This window comes from Papaver somniferum, chromosome 1, assembly GCF_003573695.1.
Source record: "Papaver somniferum cultivar HN1 chromosome 1, ASM357369v1, whole genome shotgun sequence".
Taxonomy (NCBI): domain Eukaryota; kingdom Viridiplantae; phylum Streptophyta; class Magnoliopsida; order Ranunculales; family Papaveraceae; genus Papaver; species Papaver somniferum.
This window is the reverse complement of record NC_039358.1, coordinates 224,366,558-224,392,573: the sequence shown is the minus strand read 5'-3', so window position 1 is coordinate 224,392,573 and position 26,016 is coordinate 224,366,558. Positions and strand designations below refer to the sequence as shown.

Here is a 26,016-nt window from a genome sequence, read left to right as displayed (position 1 = left end):
AAAGGGGGATTTTGCGTTTTCCCCTCAAAAAAGATAGTTATTTTGCATTACCCCTTTTTAAACCGTTAATTGGTAAAACCCCCTATCTGTTATAACTGCCGATACAACCCACTTAGATGCGTACGTGCAGCTCACGTGCGCTTAATAAATTGTTAAATATTTTGGAGATTCCTAGAATATCTTTTAACCTAAACACGTGGTGAGAAATCAGCCATGAATTAGTAATTAAATGACACGTGCTATAATATTAAAAAAACAAAGAGATAAAAGATGAGAAAGATCAATTTCTTCTTCGTCTATCTCTATCTTCTTTACCCATTGAAGAACACGCAAAAAAAAAATAGAGGCGGCAACAGCTGAGATAATGATGAGTTTAATCTGAAAATAAGTTACGATTAACGGTTATCTCAAGACGTGTACCAGTCAACACCCTTGAAATCACAGGAGAAGGGTTTGCGATTTCCGGCTTCCATGTCAAATCAAGTTTTTGGTCTAATTTTGGGTTTCTTTTTTCCCCATAATTAAGTACTTGATTGAAATTTGGGTCTATGTACGGGTTTAGGTTTCCTATTAAAATGGTTTAATTTTTCAATATGGGTTTTTGATTTGGGTACAAATGATTGGGTGAATTGAACTAGAAATTAGACGAATAAATCGATTGTTGGATACTGATAGGTAGGTGAAATTTTGGCGATGAATCGGAAATCAGTAGCAATGATTTTATCGGCAGCAACTATAATGGTTTTGATAATCATGTATTTGTAAGGCTGTAACTTAAATCTCTATAAGTAGTAACAATTAGTAACAATTACACTATTAATGAAAACTGCTCGCGATCATCATTTAAATAAAACCCACCACTTCCGTTCTTTAATCCATCGGATTCCTAAGAAAAATCCATTTTAATTTTCATCTTCATGAAGTTGTTGGTCTGTTCTTCGGTTCAGGGACAGCAGACGAGGAAGAAGTGTATTTTCTTATGCATGGCACACGCGTGCATCACTCGTACACAGATAAGTGGGTTGTAACGACAGTTATAACAGATAGGGGGATTTACCAATTAACAATTTAAAAAGGGGGTAATGCAAAATAACAATCTTTTTTGAGGGGAAAACGCAAAATCCCCCTTTTTTGATATAAAAGATAGTGTATTAGTTAACAATATAATACAGAAGGTCTATAATTTCCTTTTATTATCAAAAACATTAGAAATAATGTTTTCTTTTTGCACTTGTTGTTGCATATGCTATGACATGTGTTGTAGTCTTCTGATCCTTGTGGTACTTGTCCTAAATAAGATAAAATTTCTTCTATGATATTCTCAGTTGTCCAAGAGATATATGATCCTTTTTTGTTGATAGAATCCACTAGCACTTTACAATCTGTGACAATAAAAACAATAGACAGAAGGTTGTCTTTTATCCAACTTGGAGTTTTTAGAAGAGCTTTTGCTTCTGCGTGCAACGCCGAAGAATCCCAATCCGAACCTGCGGACAGATGCATTAAAACTTTTTGGTGGACCGAATACAAGATGAAAGCATATCCCATGGATAGGTTCTCTTTATTAAAAGACGCATCTGTGAATATTATCCAATCCACATTTAAGTTGTTCCAACAATGTTTAGGCGAACTTTTTTGCTAAATCTCCATGTTTTTTTTCTTGGTATTTCCCGGAGAGGATTGGATGAACTTATTGATTTGTTGAATCGGGGAAGTTGGATCTGGAGATGTTTTCCTAAACACCACTTCACATCTATATTTCCAAATAAAACATAGGATTGTTCCAATCTGCACCCAATATTGCGAAAATCTTGGATCCGTTTTTTTTTCTGAATCACATAACTTTTATTAATTTTGTAAAATTGTTACAACCCAATTACAAGGAAACATAAACTTTCAAAACAAGACAACATGCCCATAAACTTGTTAAAGAACATGCCCATTACTTAAAATACATCATTCCTTTTTAAAGATATGAAAGTAAACTTCAACCAAATCTAAAGTATTCAACATTTTCCATTTCAACTCTTGGTAAACATTGAGGTCTTCCAATATGGATTTTTCTTTCACCTGCAGCTAATAATGCTCCCTTCTTTGCCATACAATCTGCAGGAAAATTAACCTCCCTGTAACAACGTTGATACTCTATTTGATTGAGCTTTCTTGTAGCCATATGCCATCTACCTTTTAGAAACCATGGAACTCTCTCCTGAGAAAATTCTGCAAGAACATATTTTGAATCTGACATAATAATTATCTTATGCATACTCCATTGAATTTCCAGCTCCAATGCACACATAATACCATAAGATTCAGCTAGATAATTTGAAGCAACACCAATACTTCCAGAGAGGGTACCTAACACCTGACAAGCTGAATCTCTGACAAGTGACAACAACACCACATCCTGAGACCCAGTATTTCCAAATGATGAGACATCACAACAAAACATTACAATGTCTTGTTCAGGTAGTAACCAATGATATTTTTTAATATACCGGAACCCGGAATGTCTAAAACCCAACTGAAACTTTTCAATCATCTCATGGTCATAGTTTTGATTCCACTTGGTACCAGTAATTCTCAATCCACCCTCATTCACGAATTTCATAATTCTGCACTTGAAACCTTGCATATTTGGCTTAATGTCTTCAAAAAATATTTTGTTCTTCTGAAACCACAGTTCTTTTAGAATAATACAGACTGTAGTAATCCAAACCTGTTTAACCAGTGGACTACAATTTGAGGCACATTTCCATATGTCTTCAAAAGATTTTGGTAATTTGAACTGAAATATAAAACATATCCATCTCCAAATATCAATACTGAAATTACACTCCCAGAGCAAGTGATTCATACTATCTTGTTCAGTTTCACAAATGCGGCATCTTGAAACAATTTCATATCTATTCTTTACCATACTTTTATCATCAGTGTATATCCCTTGTATAAGCTTCCACACATTTCTAGCTACAAAGTGATGAAGAAAATGTGTCCATAAGTACTTTGACCAGTTAACTGATTGTTCCCTATTCCTTAACTTGTTTACTGCCTCTGAGGTTGAGAATTCTCCTATTAAGTTTCTTGTCCATAATAGAATATCCTCACCTCCAAGGACTTCAGGCATTTTAAAATTATGAAAAATCTGATGAAGTTCATTATTATAAGACCACACACCATTTGACAAGATATCTGAAACTTTCAAGTTTATATTCTCAGTTAAATACATATAGTTCAAATCTTTCAAAAAGAGTACCATCTTCTATCCAATGATCGAACCAGACATAAATATTTTTTCCATTACCAATAATCCATCTTGTGTATTATTTAAGAGCTTCCCATGCCCATTTTAAAACCTGGCCAAACTGTAGATTTCTGCCACTTAGTACTCCATTGACCATTTTTATCCTTGTATTTTGCATGAAAAAATAAGGCCCGATCATCTTTTGAAATTGCTGATTTTCCACATCATCTTCATAAGAATAGCCATGTTAATAACATCAAGTCTTCTAATCCTAATCCTCCTTCACTAAGGAGTACAAACTTTTTTCCAAGAAAATTTATTGTACTTTCTTGTATCTCCATCTCCTGACCAAATGAAGTTCCTCATGATTCTTTCACAGTTTTGAATGACTGATGCAGGCCATTTGTAAACTGCCATATTATAAACTTGAATACTGCTAAGCACTGACTTAATCAAAACTAATCTTTCTTGAAAAGGTAAGAAACAAGAACTCCCATCTAAAAGAACCATAAGCTTGGGAAATATCCAGTTTTAGAGCTACATTTCCACATCTTCTCTTTTTAGTCATTTCATTCACCAATTCTGAAGATAATAAGATTTGCTCTTGAATACATCTGCCCTCAACATAAGCTACTTGTTGTGGAGAAATCAACTTGTGCATCAATGTTCCCATTCTTGTAGCTAAAATTTTGGTAATTTTTTTGAAACTGACATTACTTAGACCAATTGGTCTAAATTGATTGGATTTCTTGCACCTTTAGTTTTAGGAAGAAGTACTAAAAAAATAGAATTTAGGCCTTTGGGAATGAATTTTTTTTTCCCAGCAAAACTGAATGGCACTAACTACATCTTGATTTATAACATCCCAGCATGCCCTGTAGAAACTTACTGAAAATCCATCAGGTCCAGGAGCACTGTCTTGATCCATATCAAATAAGGTTTTCTTAATTTCATCAGCATCTAGAATATCCTCTAACATATTATGGTCTTCATTGGTTATTACCTCTGATATGCCTCTTAGCATATGATAAACATTCTCCACTTCCTTGTACTTAAATTTTTTTTCAAAATATTTCACCAATTCATTCTGTATTTGCTTTTGATCAGCAATTATGTTTCCATTACCCTCTTCCAATTCAGTTCATGTTCCTTGCTTGCCTGATTTTAAGTTGTGCATGCAAGAAACCAGTGTTAGCTGCTCCTTGTTTTATCCATTTAGTTCCAGATTTTTGTTTAAGAAAAGTGTTGAGCTGTACTTCTTTAGAATTATATAATTTTTGATCTTCCACCAAAGTGTTTAGAGTTGCTTCATCAAATGGATTATTATCAGAGTTGACCATTGCTTCTTGCACTTTTGCTTCTGCCTCCTTAACTTGTACATTTATGTTCCCAAACACATTCCAATTCCATTCCTTAAGAATCTTCGTTAATTTTTTTAATTTCTGTTGCAAGATAAAAGCTGGATCACCAACTATTTCTTCATACCAGCACTTTTGTACTACTTCCATAAAATTTGGATGTGAAATCCACATCTTTTGAAACCTCATATGAGCATTTTGAGGCTTAGGATTTGTATGATTTTAATTGTTGTAGAAAGTGGTAGTAAGAATGTCGACTTGATGAGATTGATTTTAGACTTAATCTAATAGATATATACAAAAGATGGTAACAGGATTACGAGAGACTAAGACTCAGGATTCTACCAATTCTTATATTCATTTGGTTCAACTATTGATTCTAGACAATTATAGCTTATAAGATAAAAAATATTGACTCTTTCTTTTCCAAAAATAGATCTTATAAAATATTAGATGTAAATCATAAGCATGATGCATCAAAAGTTCTTAGACTAAGCATACACCATCAGAAAAAATCACAAATAATCAAGAACAATCGTAAATCTAGAATAGTGCAAAAGTCGTAAAAGAATTAAATAGAATTACCATATGCGTAAATAATGGCTTCCTCCATTGTCCCAGTATTAGGGTTTAGCTCATTGGGCTCAAAACACGTTCAAAATATTTTTTCCATTGCTCAAAACACGTTCAAAAGGTTTACAAAGGTGAAAAGGAATAAAACAGTCGCAGAAAGGTAAGTTTCAGTTGTCGTAGCAGTTGCTAATGATCTTTTGCGAGCGAGGTCAAAGAACGATAAGTATCCTCTGTTGTTGATTAAAAATAGTACTCTGCGACTGTTCTGCCGTGTTGAATGTTCTTCTTCTTCCTTTCTTCCCTGAAAGTGCAGAAACAACTCTGCAACTTTCTTTCTCCGAGCAGAGACCTCTGTTGGCTCTCCCGTGCCTCTATAACTTCCCCCCAATTCTCGATTGTCCCATGTGAGACTCACACCTATAATATTTATATCCACTGGCCAACTATAGCTCGAGAATATCTTTGTTTCTTTTACCTCAAGCTTCAGAGATTTATTTCCCTTTTAAACACTCTTCATGCGTCTCTGCTCTCCCTTTGCTTCACTTCTACGCGTCCAAATATAGAACTAAATCATCTCAGAGATAATCTTCCCTCGACTAGTACGATATCTTCCAAAATAAAACCGAGAATATCCTGTATATATTTCTTCCCTGACTTACCGAGATGAAGAGAAATCTTCTTTCCTTTTTGTTCCGACATTCTTACCAATCCTGTCTAAGGGTTGTATCACCTTTCCCGTGAAAAACTTCTCGAAATTCTCTCCCAAAACATTCTCGTTTCAAACCAAACCCGAGACCCTGTTTCATAAAAATCGATGATCAAGACAAATTTAGCTGATTCAAAAGACCATGGGTATATAAATTATACGTCCCTAGTTTTAACATCTTATAAATATATCCTTATAGGACAATAAATATATCCCTACTTTTTAATAACCTTATCCATTTAAAATTAGATTACCTTAATACCCTCACCCATATATTATTTTCTTGGATTTCAAAATAAAATAAATTTCTTCCTCTACTACTTCACCCGTACTATCACCATCACTAGGACCACCACACGTCCACCACCACCAACATTCAACTACCATTCCACCACCACCGTTGAACGACCACCACCTACCAACCACCACCACCACTAATATTCCACTACCACTCCGCCACCATTACATCACCACCACCAGTCCGCCACCACCACCACCACTGATGCAATCACCGCCAGTCCGCCGCCGCCACCACCCACCGCCGCCACAGCCGCCACCGCCGCCACCATTGGTTTAGGTATTTTGTATCAACAACAGTAGTTGATCCAAAAAAAAAGGATCAACAGCATATGTTGATCCAATTTAGGGATCAACAATAGTAGTTGATCCAAAAAAAGAAGGATCAACAACATATGTTGATCCAGTTTAGGGATCAACAACAGTAGTTGATCCCAAAAAAAGGATCAACAGTAGAAGTTGATCAATGTAAATGGACTCGACAACCAAAGTTTACAGAAAAAATTGACATATGAACGAGTGAACTTGGCGTGAATCGAACACGCACCATCTGACATGGAGTCAGTCATGCTTCCATTGCACCACAAATTCAACATTTGGAGAATTTACATTTATAAATTGCAAACATTTAAACTACAAGCATAATGATACTAATCCAAGGAAATAAGGTTAACAATAGTAGTTGATCAACAACAGAAGTTGATCCAATTTAGGGATCAACAGTAGTAGTTGATCCAGAAAAAAAGGGATCAACAGTAAAAGTTGATCCAATTTAGGGGATCAACCGTAGTAGTTGATCCAAAACAGTAGAAGTTGATCCATGTAAAAGGAGTCAACAACCAAAGTTGACACAAGAAAATGACATACGAATGAGTGAACTTGACGTGAGTCAAACATGCATCATCTGACATGGAGTCAGTCATGCCACCATTGCACCATTCAACATTTGAAGAATTTACATGTATAAAAATCCGAGCATAATTATACTAATCTAAAGAAATGCGCTCAACAATAGAAATTGATCCCATAAAAAATGGAGACTAGACTATTAAGGGTGGGAAAATATGTTGCGGACGAGATATTGGTCTTGGTACAAGTAGTGCAATAGCCAAGCCATGAAAATGGGACATTGGAGGCTCCGAATGCAAAATGCAGACTAGATTAATTTAGAGGAAAGACCCTTCGATTAGTTGCTAACCAAAAGTAATTTCACATATAAATGGACAAAAGTGAATTAATATTAACAAAAAGGTCAACTTTATGTTGTACCATATCTACACTTACAGAATGTGAGATGGCTCACTAGTGATATATGACATAATGTTCTCCGAGAATCAATAATCCGTGGTTGAGTTGGACAGCAACCGCAACCCTCCTCTGCTTGATTAAAAGGAAATCTGTAGAGCACTGGATTCCATTATACTTTTAAGATTCTGAAATTCAAATAACAGACAATCCAATCCCACAGTCATTTATATAAGGAAATGGTCTATCATCAACATTTCAGAACAATTCTAGTCAAGTTTCAAGACTAATAATAACCAATGCCATAAGCTTATGTGCACTACCACACAAAACATTTTCCTAATCGACGTATGAAACTGGACAATTTTCCACCAAAGTGAAACTACGGCATCCGGCGGTTAATGAGCATAGATTTAATGAACTTCTTCTACTAAAAACCTACTCCACGATCTCCAGCACTCTAGCTTCTGTTTGGCTCAACACCTCATCCACCATTACCAGTATTATATGGAACAAGTCATTTACCATTATTAATATATAATCAAGTTACTGTGAAGAAAACTGAAAAATGCAACAGTTCTCTATCCATGTAAAGAATGCATTTACAAGGTGGAAACAAATAAATACCAAGTCCTCATCATATTTCAGCTCTTATCCTTTTTTGCTCTTTTGTTCTTTTCTATGGACTCCATTGTTTCTTCAAATGATTTCTGCAAAGCCAAACACAAATTAATCAGTAAGAATATCAGTATTTATCGTCGGTGTAATTACCCTCGACCACTATGGCCAATAATCAATCATATGCTAAAGCCTGTCTACGTCTCTCATTATTTCTCAAATAGCCTTTTTATCTTCTACTAATCCTATGTTTTCTACTAATTTCCATGGGCATTATCAATGTTGAATGGTGCACTCATCCATCTCAGAATCCTAAACTCTAAAAAACTACCTGTATAAACAAGTCATGTATAAATAAACTTCTTTTAAGACTCACATTTACAAGTATCTATAAACTAAATACCGGATTTCCAATTGCATACATATTGTCTTGTTGATTTCTTATTATAGACGTGATTTCTCAACTAATTCGATTACCAGTAAACATTTGAAACACAAATCATACCAAAAAAATCGAAGATCGGAAACTGATAAGTGAAATTGATTGAATCAGAATCCGAATTGAAATCATAAGGTAAACTCGTTTAAACACATAAAACCGATTGTTTACCTACTTAATTTTCATGGCGATTGTTCAAGACTAGAATCACCAATCAACACGATCTAAAATTCGAGTTGGTTGCTATATCGATTGAGAAGAGCAACCTTTAATTGAGAAACTAAACTTATTAGATCTGTAACAGATAATGAAGTAAAAGATATTCAAATACATACCTCCTCCACCATTCCGGCCACCACAGAAACTACCACCGACATCATCATTTCTTCTTGAGCTTCAATAATTCGAACAAGTTCAATACATATCTTTGAATCTGATTTTAGAAATTAATCGCTAGAAGAAAAAGGTCTCTCGAACAAGAATATGTTGCTGATAACAGGTTTCCATTGGAATGGAGAGTCAATTGCAGAGGTAGTAAAAAAGAGCACAAATATGTTAAAGGCGGCGGAGCTGGCGGGCCGCGGGGGTAGTTGCAGAGGTATTGACGGTGGTTGAAAAAAAAGGAGAGAGAAAAAGAAATGAATTTTCCAAATGTAAAATTAAATACGAAGAGAATGAAGGGTAAATATGAAAAGAAGAAAAAAATATTGGTGGGCTCAAATAGGATTATATATAGAGAGAGATATATTTAGAACGATTTTATGAGACCATTGTTTTTTTGGGATCTTGGTTTTATTTTGGGTAAAAATATTAAAAGTAAATCTAAGTCATCCCATATCTAGATAATTAATTAATACCTAAACTACTCCATATTTAATTTTAGGTTCTGATTAGTGAAATTATTTTGTTAAAAATAATTAGTGAGATTAAATTAAAAGATTGGTTTTTTATTAGATGAGTAGAATTATTGAGAGAGTAAAGTTAGAGAAGATGAAGGAGAAAAACATGAAAAATATTTTTTTTTTCCAATTCACTAACTTTGAGTATTCAAGTGATGAAAACTCATCTGATTCTTCATCTCCATCCTCTCCTAGAATATTTGTTAACCTTAAATAGATCCGGATTTGGCTTATTTCTTAGATGGTGATTGTATTCTTCCCCAAAATGAAATTCAAGATGAAAATGATGGATTTTATCAACCACAACCGGAAGAAGAGTATTTGGGTGTCCAGGTATGCTCCAAACTTAGATAATGTATGTTGAATTGGTAAAAACTTCCCCAAAAATGTAAATTTTTGAACTGGATTTTGAACAGTTCGGTTATATTATATGAAGAACATGTAACCAAACTGTTTTGAAGGTGTAGTTCGGTTGCCATGTGAGACGAATAAGTAACCGAACTCGCTTGAAGGTGTAGATCGGTTGCTTTGTCCAAACACGCAGGTTGCCGAACTCCATACTAATGGAAGTTCTGACATACAGCGTTATGTTCGGTTGATTCCCAACTAACCGACCTTTACGTACACATAAGTCTATAAGGTTCGGTTGGTTTGCAACTGCATGTGCCAACTATCTAACCGAACTAGGTTTAATAAGTTCGGTTGTTTCGCAAGCTTGAACCTAACATCATAACCAACCGAACCTAACAAACAAAAAAAAATCTGAAGTTCCAGTGTCTAGTTCGGTTATCTACATAAAATACAAAGTGACCGAACACCAAGTTCGGTTTTTGCTATAAAATTTACATGTTACCTGATAGACGCATTTATGTGTATAATTTGTCCTCAATGTTTCGTATTGTTGGTACTCGTTTTCATCCTTATTATGGTGTTTTGTGTGTTTGTAGGCATTTTTGGGAAATAAACATTTTTGAAAAATCCGGCTCGAAAAGTTGATTTTGACACCCGTAGGACACGTGTTATTCGGACTCCCCAGCCTTGATAAGGGGCACCTCAGTTCATAAGGGGCACCCTAACTGGACAGCTGCTATTTACACTCCGCAGACGGATAGGGGGCAACCCTTTCTTCCTCATTTGAATTTCAATTTTGGGGGGAAGACATGGCAGCAAGCTGAGAATTTTTTTTCGAGATTTTGGTGATGTTTTAGAGAGATTCAATGGCTGAAACTCTTTGGGATGACGTGATTGGGCTTATCAGGCTTGGTAAAGGCCTTTGGTTTGATCCAAATTGGATGGATATGCCGCGAGAAGCAAAACAGGGAGCACGTCATTGAATGGAGATATTCACGGGATTTGCATGAGTTGGAATGAGTTTGCGTATGCTAGGATGACTCTAACAACCATCTTGAGTGTGAAGGAGATAAATATGGTAATTTGGAAGCTTCAGAACTCGTGGAGAAATCAAATATCTAAATTATTTCCTAAACAGACAGTGAAGAATAATGCCGAGTAATGGAAGATTATATGAAGTTATGGCGAAATATTTTCGTCCTGTTGAGTATATATAGGGTGTTGGGAACTCAGAGAGGGAGGATGGAGAGTTAGGGGTGAGAATACATCAGAGAATCGGGAGTTGCAGAGATTGTCACAAGAACATACGAAAAACATAAGACTACAAGGAGCAGTCGTAATTGCTACAGTGGTTGCGACACATAGTGACAGTCGTAGAAGCTACAGCGATAACGACCCACAGCCGAGGGTCGTAGTTCAGGACACAGTCTTAGAGCAACAGTAACAGTGACACATCCTCTGTATCGTTCTCTGGTTTGTAACAAATATAATTGTTACAATCCCGATTTTGAATTATTTCTCCATTTTCTCCTTGTAAACACCTTTTTGAGTAATGAAAAATTCCTTTGAGTGTGTTTTCACCATGTGGAGCTAGACCGCATCACTGGGACAACGGAGGAAGCAACTTTTCATGATTGTGGTAAATGAATTAATTCTTTTATTGACTTTTTGCATAGATATTGCTTTATGATTTCTATTAATTATTTGTTATTTTGTTAGATGCCGCATGCTTAGTTCTAAATACTTTAGATGCGTCATGCTTTTAACTTACAAATATTTTACGAAATCTATTTTTGGCAAAGAAGTAGAGTCACAACTTCTTTTGTTTGAGCTATATTGTCTAGAGTTAATGACTGAACCATAACAATATGAAAAGTAGTGGAATCTGGCGTCTCAGTGTCTCTTCATCTTGTGACAAATTGTGTATATATATTTTTCCTTATTTTCTTTATTAAGTCTTAAAACAAATTCTCAACAAATCTGAGTGAACGAATCTTTTTACTACAACATTATTGAGTCACATCAATTTTTGGCGCGGCCGACGCGGATTTGTTTATAAATTTATTTTTAGTTTATTTTTTATTTGTTCCTTTTGACGCCTTTTGGTATTTCTTGTTTGCTTTAAGATTTGGAACTGAGCTAATGAAAAGGGGAGATAGTGCTGAAAACAAAAGCGAAGCCAAAGAAAAAAAGAAGGAGGAATCTAAAAGGAGTGAAGAAGAAATTTTTTGTATATAGATATTCTATTTTATTTTTTTTAGAAACTGTAATTAAGGTTTTTATTTTTGTAATCTTTTATTTTTGGACATTTTTTTTTATTTTAGGACATTGAAGTTTGGGACTTTATTTTCTTTTAAAACCCTACGGAAGGGTAGTTTTAAATATAAACTGTGTGCAGAGAAGGATGACGATTACGATATCATCTCGACCCTCGGGTTCGTACACGACATCGTATTTGTCGCCCGAGTCGACTTCAACGGTTCATCCCCCGTCTGGAACGTGAGGTAAGAATTCTAAACACCCGCGAATCCCCTGTCAGCGGGTTTACTGGATGATTTTGTATGCCTATATGTTGAGGACCTGAAATCGGATTTAATTTTCTATTAAAGGGAAAGGCCTGGCCAAATCAAGATAAGGACTCGGATTTCATCACCGTTTCCTTCTTGCCCGCCTTAGGAACACGTAACCTATGCGAACCTAAGCCTAAAATTTTTACCAGAACGAGACCGATAGGGTAACGATCTTAATAGGAAAGTTATTCGAAAAATATTGGTTACTCTTTTAAGCATACTTCGAAGTTCATGATGGTTTCTGTGAGTTGAATGCGTGACTGCGCCGCCTTGTAATGCGGTGAGGCCTTGGGTATCAAAGCTCCACGCAGCTTCCCTCGCCTCTATTCAACTTACTTTGACTCGGTTTGATTCCAGAGGGGTTTGCTTAAATTGTAACGAATTCCCTTTCGAAGGATTAGAAGCTGGTCTAGAAACAATCTAAGTGGAGCCATCATGATTTTTGTTTACTAGATAAAATAGGCTTGTTGTGGTTGAGTCCGCCTTCTTTGTGCTTGTTTAGAATCCCCTTGCAGTTAGGATGTCGAACTGGTATTATAATAACCATCAAAATGAATATGAATATCGTACTGAACAATATGGACATCACTCTTTTTATGACCATAGTGTGAATAGTGGTTGGGAATGCCAACCCTTCGAAGGTTATGGGTCATACCCTGGTGATCCCAATTATTATCCACACGTGCATCAGTCTTACGAGCAAGAAGATTATAGTACTAGTTCTTCGTCTCTAGAGGATACAATCAAACTATTGAAAAGTAGTCCTTTTTATGATCCCTATGTTCCTATTCCTTCTTTAGAAGAGTCCCTCAGGAAGTTATCTGAGTCGACGCGTAAGTTAGCTGAGATGAATAGTATAATTATAGACGAAAGAACTACAATAATGAGTGAACCTTCTTTAGAAGACCACCTCAAGCGGATAGCTGAGACGAACGAAAGAATTGCTCGAAATTACTTGAATTTCCAATATAGTGTATCCTATAATACCCTTGATAATGAAGATAGTTATTTACATAATCAAGATAACGAGGTTAGAATTGGTGACACAACTTGTTTAGATGAGGTTCGATTATTTTCATGTTATAATAATGATGACTATGATGAGGATAATATTGATGAAGAACATGAAATATGTAGGCATAGTGATAAGGAATTTGTTACTCCAATTGAGCTTTATAATGATAGTGTTGTTCCTAGTTCAAATCCAAATATTTAATAATTATTCACCTATTCAAAAGGATGATGATTTGACTAGAGATACCATCGTTTTAGACGATGCAGTTCATGATCCTTTAGCCTGCAGTGTGTTGGATAATCCATTATTTGATGTGCCTATCAGTGAATTAGAGGAAGTTATTATGATTAACACCTTGGTTAATGAGCCTTTATTAGAAAATTCCGCTGATAATCCTTTATATGATTGTGATGATGGTTTAGAGGAAAGAGTTTACCCTGAGAATACTGTTTTAGAATCTAGCGATTTAGAAACACTAGTCTTAGAAGATGATAAACTCGTAGAAATGAGTGAGGATGAACCCAACTTAGAAGAATCAATTGACCATTTCCAGGAATCTGATGATCTAGAAATTAGGGAAGTTGTGACTAGTCTTTATAGAGACACAGAAAACTCTAAGTTTGGGGGTGATTATTATCCATGTGCTTTAACTATTAGGAAGTTCCCTCGTGTAGGACTTGACATTTGTGCCTCAACCATCTTACAAGATTATCTTCATACACATTTTACCGAACCTAATGATGTCCAGAAAGAAGCTCAGTTGTTAGAAACCCATCCTCTGGTTGATGTGGTTTACCCAGGAGATAATACCCAAATTGACTTTGTTTTCCCGCCAAAAACTTTTCTTCCAATTGTGGGAACTTATGATTTTCAAATGTGTCGGTTATTAAGTTTTGAGACTGAACCTAATTACTTTAGGAGAACAGGGTCGACACATTTTCTTAAGGAAGACCACCTCTTTCATTGTGGTCAGCTGTGCGAGTCAAATATGATTGACTTAGAGGATCCCCAGTTATTCAGGCTTTTGTTATGCGCTTCTAAGTTCTTACTTGAGTATTTCCAGACTCTTCAGCCTGATATTCAGAATGCCTTTGAGGAAATCCAACCGATGAAAACCTTTTATTTAGACCCTTTTATAGAGCCTGAACCTGAACCACAACTAGATGTAGTTGTCTTAAGCAAGGGTATGTTTGGTATCTTCTTGGTTTGTTGCAGTTTCCTCTTCTTGTGGGTAATACTTTTTGATCCAGATGACCCACAATTATTCTGGCTGCTGCTATATGATTCTATGAGGTGACTAATTCTTCCAATGTCTGGATGAAAACTTTAAACTTAGCACTTCTTGGGAGGTAACCCATTTCCATGCGACACAGTAATATTCTTCCTTATTTTTTTCCCTCAAGTGGTAATAGTTTCTTCTTGTTCATGTTTTTAATTTTATCTTTAGAACATTGAGGACAATGTTAGATTTAAGTTTGGGGGTGGGGAAGAAACTTTTTAGCTTTTAGTTGCAATAAATAAACTCCAGAGCCTAAAATTTTATGCTTATTAAGGTTGGCACTAACCAATCTAAGTGGATGGGAACATCTTGGTTGTAGGAGTTGAGGAACCAATCTGATTAGATGGAAACATCTAAAGAGTCTATTCATAAAAGCACAGAGCTCAGGTGTTAGAATTAAAATAAAAAAAAATAAAAAAACATGGTAGTTTCGCCATATCTCGTTGAATCCTAATCCTTCTGTTTTTACTTTTTAAGTGATTTGGTGGGACACACGATTCAAGTTGTTACCTTTGCTAGGGTGAAATAGGATGATTGAGATACCAAAAAAAAAAAAGAATTAAGACCAGACCATCAGACCAAACGGAATAAATTCAATAGTCGACCACTAGTGCCCTTGTATATGCCAGTTGTGTTGACCTGGAGTTAGGTTTATCGACCACTGGTCCCCTTGTATATGCCAGTTGTGTTGATATTAGTCAGACCGGTATCTCAGTTCATTAGGATAGGTTCATCTTGGCAGAGGCCTTCAGACAGATGTGGGAAACACCGTTCACTTTAAACCATCAATTTTTTTCTTCTCTTTATCCATCTTCTTAATCTTTCCATGTGATTGGTTGACTCTGGTTTATGATGTCCAGAAACTATCTGAGTAGAGCTCTGTCACTTTATATGAATTTTAGTATGCTTGAGTGGAAACTCGTGTACAACAATTGGAATTTCGCAACAGGGTACTTCCTCCTGTAATCAGTGATTGTATGCCAACCAAAGAGATTCTCCAGTGCCTTCCAAGGTTCTGCGTAGATAGCTAGGGTCTGGAGTAATGGTTTTGTGGGCACACCTCTGGTAAACCCTCCCGAGATTAACTCGATTTTATTTTTTATTAGTTTTGCTCGAGGACTAGCAAATAATAAGCTTGGGGGTATTTGATAGACGCATTTATGTGTCTAATTTGTCCTCAATGTTTCGTATTGTTAGTACTCGTTTTCGTCCTTATTATGGTGTTTTGTGTGTTTGTAGGCATTTTTGGGAAATAAACATTTTTGGAAAATTCGGCTCGAAAAGTTGATTTTGACACTCGGAGAACACATGTTATTCGAACTCCTCTGCCTTGATAAGGGGAACCTCAGTTTATAAGGGGCACCCTAACTGGACAGCTTCTATTTACACTCCACAGATGGATAGGGGGGCAACCCTTTCTTCCTCATTTGAATTTCAGTTTTGGCGGGAAGACATGGCAACAAGCTGAGAAATTTTGTTCGAGATTTTGGGGATGTTTTAGAGAGATTCAATGGATGAAACTCTTTGAGATGACATTGTGTATTCCTTCTTCCACAATGCTTCGCTTATTAAAGCAAGATAACCCGGGTAACGTATCATCTTTGTACACCATTTACAATGTAATTGAGAAAATTAAAAGGAATGAATGGGAGGATAGAAAACTAATGCAACAATTGTTTTTTTTTTTGGCTACGCGGTTCAAAAGAAGGTAGGTCCGGAAGAAAAAATAAATCATCTCTTCATTGCCCATCCGAAGAGTGTCTAATTGGCTCAATCCTTCTATGAAGTTCTTATAATGGATTGCACTTACAAGAAAAACAAATACGACATGCCATTGTTGAACATTGTTGGTCGTACGTCGACGAAGTCACCGTTTACCGTTGCTTTTTTTCTTTCTAAAGGACGAGCAACAACCAAGTTACACTTGGGAGTTACAACAAGTGAAGGCGATCTACCGAGATGATGAGATCCCCGGGGTTATCGTGACGGACAATAACATAGCATTGATGAACGCAATAGAGAAAGTCTTCCCATTAGCACATAATATGCTTTGTACATTTCATATATGGTGCAATGTGATGAATAGGTGCAAGCCTCAAATTTGTCCACCTAAGAGGATAAGATTGGAAGAGATTAGCAAGCTACCAGAAGATAAACAAGCGGATGAAAAAGATGCATTCGATAAACAATACACCATCAATCATGCTAAATGGGTTGCCTTCTCCGGGGAATGGGAGGCATTGACTTGGTCTCTCACCGAAGAAGAGTATTATCTTAATCTTGATGAATTTAAAGAACATTGGTCTAGCACCGAATATCCGGAGGATATAATAATGTATGTGGTGGAGCAATGGTTGGAACCGCACAAAGAGCAATTTGTTTATGCTTTTATCAACAACTATAAACACTTTGAGAATCAAGCGACAAGTTTGGTAGAATCGTCTCACCACCGGTTGAAGAAAAATCTCTTTGGGTATGACGATAATTTTGTGGTTGTGTTCAACGCAATGGAGAGTTACTTTAACCGCGATATTGAGGGAATTAAAGACAAGTTCCAAAAAGGACACATCATGAAGTACACAAAGATTGGAGACAAAGGTGGTAATATCAAGAATATGGCGGACCTTCGGTTATTCAAGGGACTCCACTATAATGTTTCACATGCTTGCATCAAGAGGTTAATGGTTGAGGTGCATTTGATTGATATATGGGGAACCAAGCCGGACGAGGTGTGTGTTTGCAACATGATGAAGTCTATGGGACTCCCTTGTCGCCACGTGATACCTAAGTATGAACATGGCATAATCCCTTTAAGCGATATTGATTCACATTGGCAACACTTAAGTTTTGTCCCTCCTCCAAAGGGCAATGTCGGTGAAGAGTTTGGTGACAATGAAATGGGAAGAGCGGTTATCGAAATGTACCGGAAAATGAACAAACTCGAAAGGCAAATCTTTTGGGATGACATGCAGCCTATCGTTTTTCCGCACACTTCGGAGAATGTGCAAGAACCGAGTAAATGCAAGGGAAGAGGTAGGCCAAAAACCAAAGAAACAAAAAAAAAAGTTAGAGAATATGCAAAGGTATTGGATAAGAAGGCAAGTGAAATGACCCCTTTTACTAGAGATCCTTGTGGGCATGAGCATACCGCGGCGAAGTACCAAGAAGATTCGAAGAAAAAGGGAAGGAATATTTTTCAAAAGGGCGAGTCAAGTGAAAGGAATATGAAGAAAAAGGACCGATGTTACGCTCTCAACCTGCACATTTGCGACCAAACCGAACGCTGAGTTCGGTTACATGGGAGTTTTAAACATTTATGCGAAACAACCGAACAAAGGTGCTAGAGTTCGGTAGTGTGGGCACTAGAAATTTTGGGAAAAATCAAACAGTTCGGTTACATGGAATTTTTTCCTTTTTTTGGTAATATGGCTATAGTTCGGTTACATGTCAGTTCAACAATGTTTTTGCGAAACAACCGAACTCACGAGTTCGGTAACCTAGTTTTCAATCCTATAAAACCGAACTGTTCTTCGTGTTCTTCGTTTCATGGAGTTCGGTTAAGAAACTAGGGCAACAATAAAAGACGCTCTAACCGAACTAAACACTGTAACTTCAATTTGAACCTTATTTTGATGATTTCTAATAAATTGAATCGATGAAAATCAAATTAAAAGAAATGGGTTTCTCGGGAAATACCTGCGAATCGGTCCCATGGAAGAATCTGGCTTCTTACTGCGTCTATTATATTGGATTATGGATTCACTTGGCTCTTCTGATGTGATTTCAAAGTTGTTGTAGTAGTAGAGTTCGTCTAAGACTTGTGAAGGTTCGATTTTTAAATTTAATAAAAATAAATATACAGATAATGTTAACAATGGTGAGAGGTACTAGGACTAAGAATTTCACCAAATTCCATTCATGTGATTCAAAATTATTCCTGCACAATTATAGCTTGTATGATAACAATTTGTTGACTCTAGTTCCTTGCCTAATGTAGATTTTGAGAGCAATGAATGTAAATCTAAAGCATGAGACATCAAAACATTTTAGCTAAGCATGACCCATCAATTGAAATGACACTCATTCAATAAAAATCATAAATCATTTCATAAATAGTCATAAAAAGAAATTAATTTATTTACCACAATGACGAAAAATGGCTCCATCCGTCATCCCAGCGTGGGGTTTAACTTCTCATATTAATCACTTGATCAAAATACATGGTTGTTGCTCAAAAGTTGACTAAAATGATGAAAAGGTGTAAAACAGCGAAAGTACGACCCACAAAACGTCCAAAAAAGAACGATAAATAGTAATGGTCACAGACGCAGTATCTCTACGACCCACGCCTTGTGTCGTTCTCACTGTTGGAAAACGACTGTCCTGGCGAGTCTGTTCTTGGTGTTCTTCATCAGCAGCAGCAGCAGAAAAATGGCAGCTCTGCAACTCGTGATTTCTTCATTCTGTAGCCTCCAACACTTCCCCAAACTCTCGATACCTCTTCTATGATACCTTGTGAACATATTTATACGTGATTGCGATGTTGAATCTCTTCCATTAACTCCAAATAATCTTCATTTACTCGGGTTATTTTCTTTTCATTTTTATCACTGATATTGATTTTCACGCGTTCTGAAGCTTCCATATTGCCATATTTAACTTCTTCACACTCCAAATAGTGGTTAGGTTCTTCCAAACACGAGCAACACACGTCTAACTCGCTGTAATCCCTTGAATATTTTCTTCCGTGTACGTGTTGCCCTGTTTTCTTCTCACGGATTTTTCAGCCAAATTCGATCGAAACAAACACCGATAATAGCTTTGTTAGGACATATCACAACTACCCATGAAGTTTCAGCGATTGAATCACACAAAAACTCCTCCAAAATCCGATCGAAAACTCTGCCATTGTTGCTGCCATTTTTCCCGCCTTTTTTCATTTTTTCATTTTGGGAAGAAAATGTCCTCCCCCTAATCCTGTACGGGTGTCCCTTTAGCACTTGCCCTGGGGTGCAAATAGTATTTTTGGGCGTAAATAGTAATTTTCTGGGATTCCTTCAGCGCATTTCTGGGGTGCCTTTAACACATTTCGGGGGTGCCTTTAGTACTTCACCATGGGGTGTAAAACACCACTTTTCGAGCCAATTTTGCCGCAAGAGCTTATTTTTCCAAAAACATCTACAAAAACATAAAACACCATAATAAGTACGAAATCGAGTACTAACATACATAACATTGAGGACAAATTAGACACAAAAATGTGTCTATCAAATACCCCCAAACTTATTATTTGCTAGTCCTCGAGCAAAACTAATAAAAAATAAAACCGAGTTAATCTCGGGAGGGTTTACCAGAGGTGTACCCACAAAACTATTACTTCTAATTGGTCACAAGTATCCAAAGAGTTATGAGGACATACATATTCTCAACCTATCTCCAAGTAACTAGAATGCCAGAGAAACTAAAGGTGTCAGCTCTAAAGCCGACTGAAGAAAAGGGGAGACACATATGCAACACTGCTAGATAAAGAGATATCCGCTACACAGCTAGATAAACATTGTAAGATGCGTCCGCTGCTTTACAGCTGTATAAGATTAGGAGAGAGATAAAGATGAGAGGGACATTTGCTACACAGCTGGACTAATTACGTGTGATGAGTTAAACCAGTGCTAGAAAGATCTTGTGCTAGATTGAAAGCGGACTAACAAAGAAACCAAATGTATCTTTCTTCGACTCTCTCATAGTGCTCAATAGAAACAACGTCTTCTTCGGTCTTCAACTGTTGATGATAAACTATCGAACCTCATAGAACCTTGACAATTAACTCTTCTCTTCGATTTCTTCCTTGACTTATAAATTTCTACTTCCCTTTGGCCTTATTGAACAAAACTTAACGATGATTTTTTTCATTTTTTTTTTTGGAAACAAAAATTACAAGACAAAAATTTACATGGCCATGTGAGAAGGACTTTCAAAACTTGGATCTTCGCAACTTGTGATGTCTTGGTATCATGGATTCTAACAACTTATATCATCTGCTCTTATAACTTCAACTTTGATTTTTGAATTATTCTTTTATAGTATTGCTTCTAATACCTAAAACGTCTTCAACTTTCTTCATAGATTTTGATGTCGCTCCGCTTGTTGATGATGATAAGTTTCTACTAAGAGAGAGTCGCAATCCAGTAACTAAGACTACATTGTGAGGTTGCTTTGTCTTTCTGGCATTTCCTGACCTACTTGCCTTTCCATCATGTATGGTTAGGTCCATCACGGTTACCTTCTAAAAGGAACAAGTTCTCTCCTGAATTTCAAGGATTTCAATGTCTTTTTCTCTAATGTCTCAATAGATTGTTATCTCTAGCATTCAAATTTCTATCTTTTCGGTGAAAAACAGTATGTAAACTTAGCTAACTGGATACCATGTGACGCTAGAAGTTTCAAAAATGCGACTAAAATACCTCCAAACTTAAATCTAACATTGTCCTCAATATTCTAAAGATAATTAAAAGCATGAACAAGGAGAAACTGTTACCACTTGAAGCAAAAGATATAAGGAAACATATTACCGTGTCGCAAGAATATTGGGTTACCTCCCAAGAAGTGCTAAGTTTAAAGTCTTCAGCCAGACATCAAATACCTCAAAAAGGATTGTCACCTTCCAAAGTCATATATCAATAGTCGAAACAATTGTGGGTCCATAAGACCAAATAGAGCTGACACCAGTATGAGACAACTGCACTGGTTTAGAAAAATGAAAAGAAGGAGCACGTCCTCATCTAAGGTTTCTGTCAAGAAAACTGGGTTTATCTGCGGCGCGTAATTGAACTTCATATGTGTGTCTCGAAAAATAGATTCATCCGAAAAACGGGCCTCTAATACCTGGGTTACCTCCTGGACAGTATCAGGTGGATCGGGTTGCGGAGTCTGAATAAACTCAAGTGATATCTCAGATGCACAAAGCTCGAGTCCCAAGTTAGGGACTCTAATTAGGGATATGTGAAAATCATAAGAACCATCACTACCCCCAAACTTAGGGTTTTCACTACTCACAGACAAATCTCTAACTATTGCTTGAATTTCCGGATCTTCAGAATCCTTAAAATACTCAAGAGATTCTTCCAATTCTCCACCCCCAATCTTATGGTTATCATTACTCTCAAAAAGACCTAACACTATTGCCTGAATTTCAGGGTCCGTAGAGTCTTTAAAATACTCAAGGGTTTCTTCTAAAGATTGATCACACATCTGTTCTAAGAGAATGGTTTCCTCAAATTCATCTAAAGAATCTCCCAATAGAGTATCGTGCCAATTATCCTGAACTAAATCTTGAACTAAAGTGCTAATCATATTCACTTCTTCTAATTCATCATTCTCAGAAGGTTGTCTAGTAACATTAAAGAAATTTAGTTCAGTGGTCATATTACCAAAGGATATGTTCATAAGTCCGGTTTTACAGTTGATGATAGCGTTAGCTGTGGCTAAAAATGGGCGACCTAAAATCACAGGGATTTGAGAACTTGGGTCCTGAACTGGCTTGGTATCTAAAACAACAAAATCCACTGGATAAATAAACTTATCAACCTCAATCAGAACATCCTCTATGACACCACGAGGGACTTTGACATACCTATCAGCTAATTGTAGTGTCATTTTGGTCGGTTTCAACTTACCAAGACCTAGATGGGTGTATACATGATACGGGAGTAAGTTAACACTAGATCCTAAGTCAAGTAATGCCTTATCTACAATGTGGTTAGAATTGCACAAGATATGGTAGGGCATCTAGGGTCCTTATACTTAGGGGGTGTTTGGTTTAGAAGAATTGAACTTACTTGACTAGATAAAAAGGATTTCTTATGAACATTAAGCTTACGCTTTCTTGTACAAAGATCTTTAAGGAATTTGGCATAAGCAGGCATCTGCCTAATTGCTTCTAATAAAGGAATGTTGATGTTCACCTGATTATATATTTCCATTATCTCGTTGAAAGTTGACTCCTTCTTTGTTGGGGTTAACAACTGAGGATATGAGGCTCTAGGCACAAAGATAGTCCTATCAGGAATTTCTTGGGACTCCTTAGAAATTGTTTCAGTTTCCTCAGTTATGGGTTCCTCTTGGGAAGTAGAGGGTGGAACTACAATATGTTCACTAGGCATGGCTACCTTATTGTCTACTGTTTTACCGCTCCTGAGGGTTTTATCGAGTTCACATGGTTCGATGATTCCTCACCAACTAAAGATATTTGATGGACCCCCCTAGGATTGGCTTGAGTTTGACTAGGAAACTTACCTTCTTCTCTCTCACTTAAATACTTAGCTATTTGGCCGAGTTGAAGTTCTAATTTAGCAAGAGTCTGGGAATTATCCTTATGGTTCTGCATGGTTTCTTGTTGAAATCTAAGGTGGTTAGCTGATAACATATCATGGTTCTTTACTAACATAGTAAGAGCTTCTTCTAAGGTAGAGATCTTTTTCTCAGAAGTGTTCTGAAACTGGGTTTGACCTGGAGGGTTCTGAGTATAACCAAAACCTGGGGGAGGTTGAGTATTACTAGGCTGACCTTGATTCTGGCCCTTGGACCAAGAAAAATTAGGATGGTTTCTCCAACCAGGGTTGTAGATCTCTGAGTATGGGTCAAACTTCTGACAGTTCTCGAACCTAGCATTGTTATAGACAGCATGGGCTTGCTCTTCACTAACATGACCTTCCCAAAACGAGTTATTGGGTTCTACTCCATAACTAGATACTTGAGAGGCTCTAATCCTATCATCAGTTTCAACAAGAGACCTATGTTTAGGCTGATTCAATTCCAAAGCTTCTAACCTTCTGGACAAAGCAGCAAACTTAGCATCTGACCCGAAGCTTGTATCTACCACATTGGTGCTACTTCTATTGACCAAGAGTTTTTTAGGGAGTTCAACACAAGACTCCCACTGTTGGGATTTTTCAACAATAACTCCTAAGAAGGTAAAAGCATCATCGGCATTTTTACTAGTGAATTCACCAGCGCACATAGACTCGACCATGGTTTTGGTCGAATAGTCTATACCATCATAAACAATTTCTACTAGTTTCATCTTATCAAATCCATGGTGAGGGAACTGGGATAGGAGATCATTGAATCTCCCTAAAAACCTATAAAGTGACTCTCCCTCTTGTTGCACACTGGAACTAATTTTCTGCCTAACAGCTGCAGTTTTATGCTTAGGGTAGAATTTCATATAGAAAGCAGCAACAAGTTCCTGCCATGTTTCAATGGATTCGGATGGTAGGTTGTTCAGCCAGGTCTTGGATTTATCTCTCAAGGAAAAGGGAAACATATTAAGTTTCAAAACTTCATCAGTAAGGTCTTTTATTCTAATTGTCCCGCAAATTTCTTCAAAGTCCCTAATATGAAAATAAGGGTTCTCATCATCTTTCCCTAAGAATATAGGGATCATCTGAAGAATACTAGGTTTTATCTCGAAATTAGCCGTAATGGCTGGCAATTTAATGCAAGAGGCTCGGGTAGACCTAGTAGGGAACATGTAATCTTTCAAAGTTTCCATCACTGGCACAACAGAAGTACTAGGGGTACTTTCCTCACGAAGAGACAGATTCTCAAAACTAAAGTTTCCAAAAACAGGGCTCTCAAAATAAGAGTATTCGAGCTTCCCGCTTTCACAAGAAGAACTTCTAGGCTCGTCACTAATCAAACGTCCAAAAGTATTTCTTTTCCAAGCCCTTTTGGGCATACACTAGAAAAAAAAATCCTAAAGGAAGGGGGTTCTAAGCAAACACACAGCAGGCTGACTCCACCAAAAAAACCTAAAGATTTCTAGCAAACAAAAAGCATGATGGCTCCACTTAGATTGTTTCTAGATCAGATTTTAATCTTTCGAAAAGGAATTCGTTAAAATCTGAGAAAACCTCTCTGGAATCAATCCGAGTTTAAGTAAGTTGAATTGAGACGAGGGAATCTGCGAGGAGCTTTGATACCCAAGGTCTCACCGGTATTATAAGGCGGCGCAGTCACGCATTCAACTTGCAGAATCCATCATGAACTTTAAAGTATGCTCAAAAGAGTAACCAATATTTTTCGAACGACTTTCCTATTAAGGTCGTTACCCTATAGGTCTCGTTCTAGTCAAAATTTTAAGCTTAGGTTCGCGTTTGGTTTCGTTTTCCTAAGGCGGGCAAGAAGGAAACGGTAATGAAATCCGAGTCCTTATCTTAATTTGGCCAGGCCTTTCCCTTTACTAGGAAATTAAAACAACTGTATTCAAATCCTCAGCATATATTCACCTTAAGGCATACAATAAACTCGCTGACAGGGGATTCGCGGGTATTTCGAAAGCTTACCTCCCGTACCAGACGGGCGCAGAACCGCTGAAGTCGACTCGGGCCACGACTTCTATGTCATGTGCGAACCCGAGGGGCCGAGACGATATTGTAATCGTCGTCCTTCCCTGCAAACAGTTTTGTATTCAATGTACCCTTCCTTAGGGTTTAAAAAAAAAATAATTGTCCAAGTCCAAAGTCCAAATAAAGTGCAAAAGAAAAGAAATAAAAAAAAATAATAATAATTACAAAAAATGGAAGGTCTCTAAAAAAAAAATTCTCTTTTTTTTTTTAATTTTTTCTTTCGCTCTTTTTTTTTTGCTTTGTCTTTTTCCTTCTCTTTTAGCTTTAAGCTTTGATTCCAAGTCTTTAGTATCCAACTTCAAACCTGTAATACAAAGACACACCCAAAGAAACGTAAAAAGAACAAATGAAATTAAAAAAACCTAAAAATTCTACCTAAGCACAAATCCGCGTCGGCGGCGCCAAAAATTGATGTGATTTCAAAGTTGTTGTAGTAGTAGAGTTCATCTAAGACTTGTGAAGGTTCGATTTTTAAATTTAATAAAAATAAATATACAAATAATGTTAACAATGGTGAGAGGTACTGGGACTAAGAATTTCACCAAATTCCATTCATGTGATTCAAAATTATTCCTGCACAATTATAGCTTGTATGATAACAATTTGTTGACTCTAGTTCCTTGCCTAATGTAGATTTTGAGAGCAATGAATGTAAATCTAAATCATGAGACATCAAAACATTTTAGCTAAGCATGACCCATCAATTGAAATGACACTCATTCAATAAAAATCATAAATCATTTCATAAATATTCATAAAAAGAAATTAATTTATTTACCACAATGACGAAAATGGCTCCATCCGTCGTCCCAGCGTGGGGTTTAACTTCTCATATTAATCACTTGATCAAAATACATGTTTGTTGCTCAAAAGTTGATTAAAATGATGAAAAGGTGTAAAACAGCGAAAGTACGACCCACAAAAAGCGTCCAAAAAAGAATTATAAATAGTATTGGTCACAGACGCAGTATCTCTACGACCCACGCCTTGTGTCGTTCTCACTGTTGGAAAACGAC

General features: G+C 36.7%; 1 protein-coding gene and 1 long non-coding RNA gene across 3 annotated transcripts; both read right to left on the bottom strand.

Moving 5' to 3' along the window:
• Positions 1-1,987: 1,987 nt before the first annotated feature.
• LOC113361555 lies at positions 1,988-3,259 on the bottom strand. Its single transcript, XM_026604763.1, has one exon. The coding sequence runs from the start codon at positions 3,257-3,259 to the stop codon at positions 1,988-1,990; it is 1,272 nt and encodes a 423-aa protein (XP_026460548.1).
• A 1,950-nt stretch (positions 3,260-5,209) lies between these two features.
• LOC113317183 lies at positions 5,210-9,112 on the bottom strand. 2 transcript variants are annotated; one of them, XR_003343323.1, is made up of 4 exons: positions 8,816-9,112; positions 8,051-8,133; positions 7,463-7,611; positions 5,210-5,972 (listed from the first exon to the last, which is right to left on the bottom strand). It is a non-coding gene; the product is annotated as an uncharacterized LOC113317183 (long non-coding RNA). The 2 variants fall into 2 exon arrangements; XR_003343316.1 differs by lacking the exon at positions 5,210-5,972 and having other exon boundaries at positions 7,322-7,611.
• Positions 9,113-26,016: the final 16,904 nt, after the last annotated feature.

Coding starts and splice junctions, on each gene's coding strand:
- LOC113361555 (XM_026604763.1), bottom strand. CDS start 3,259: ATGGTACTCTTTTTGAAAGATTTGAACTATATGTATTTAACTGAGAAT.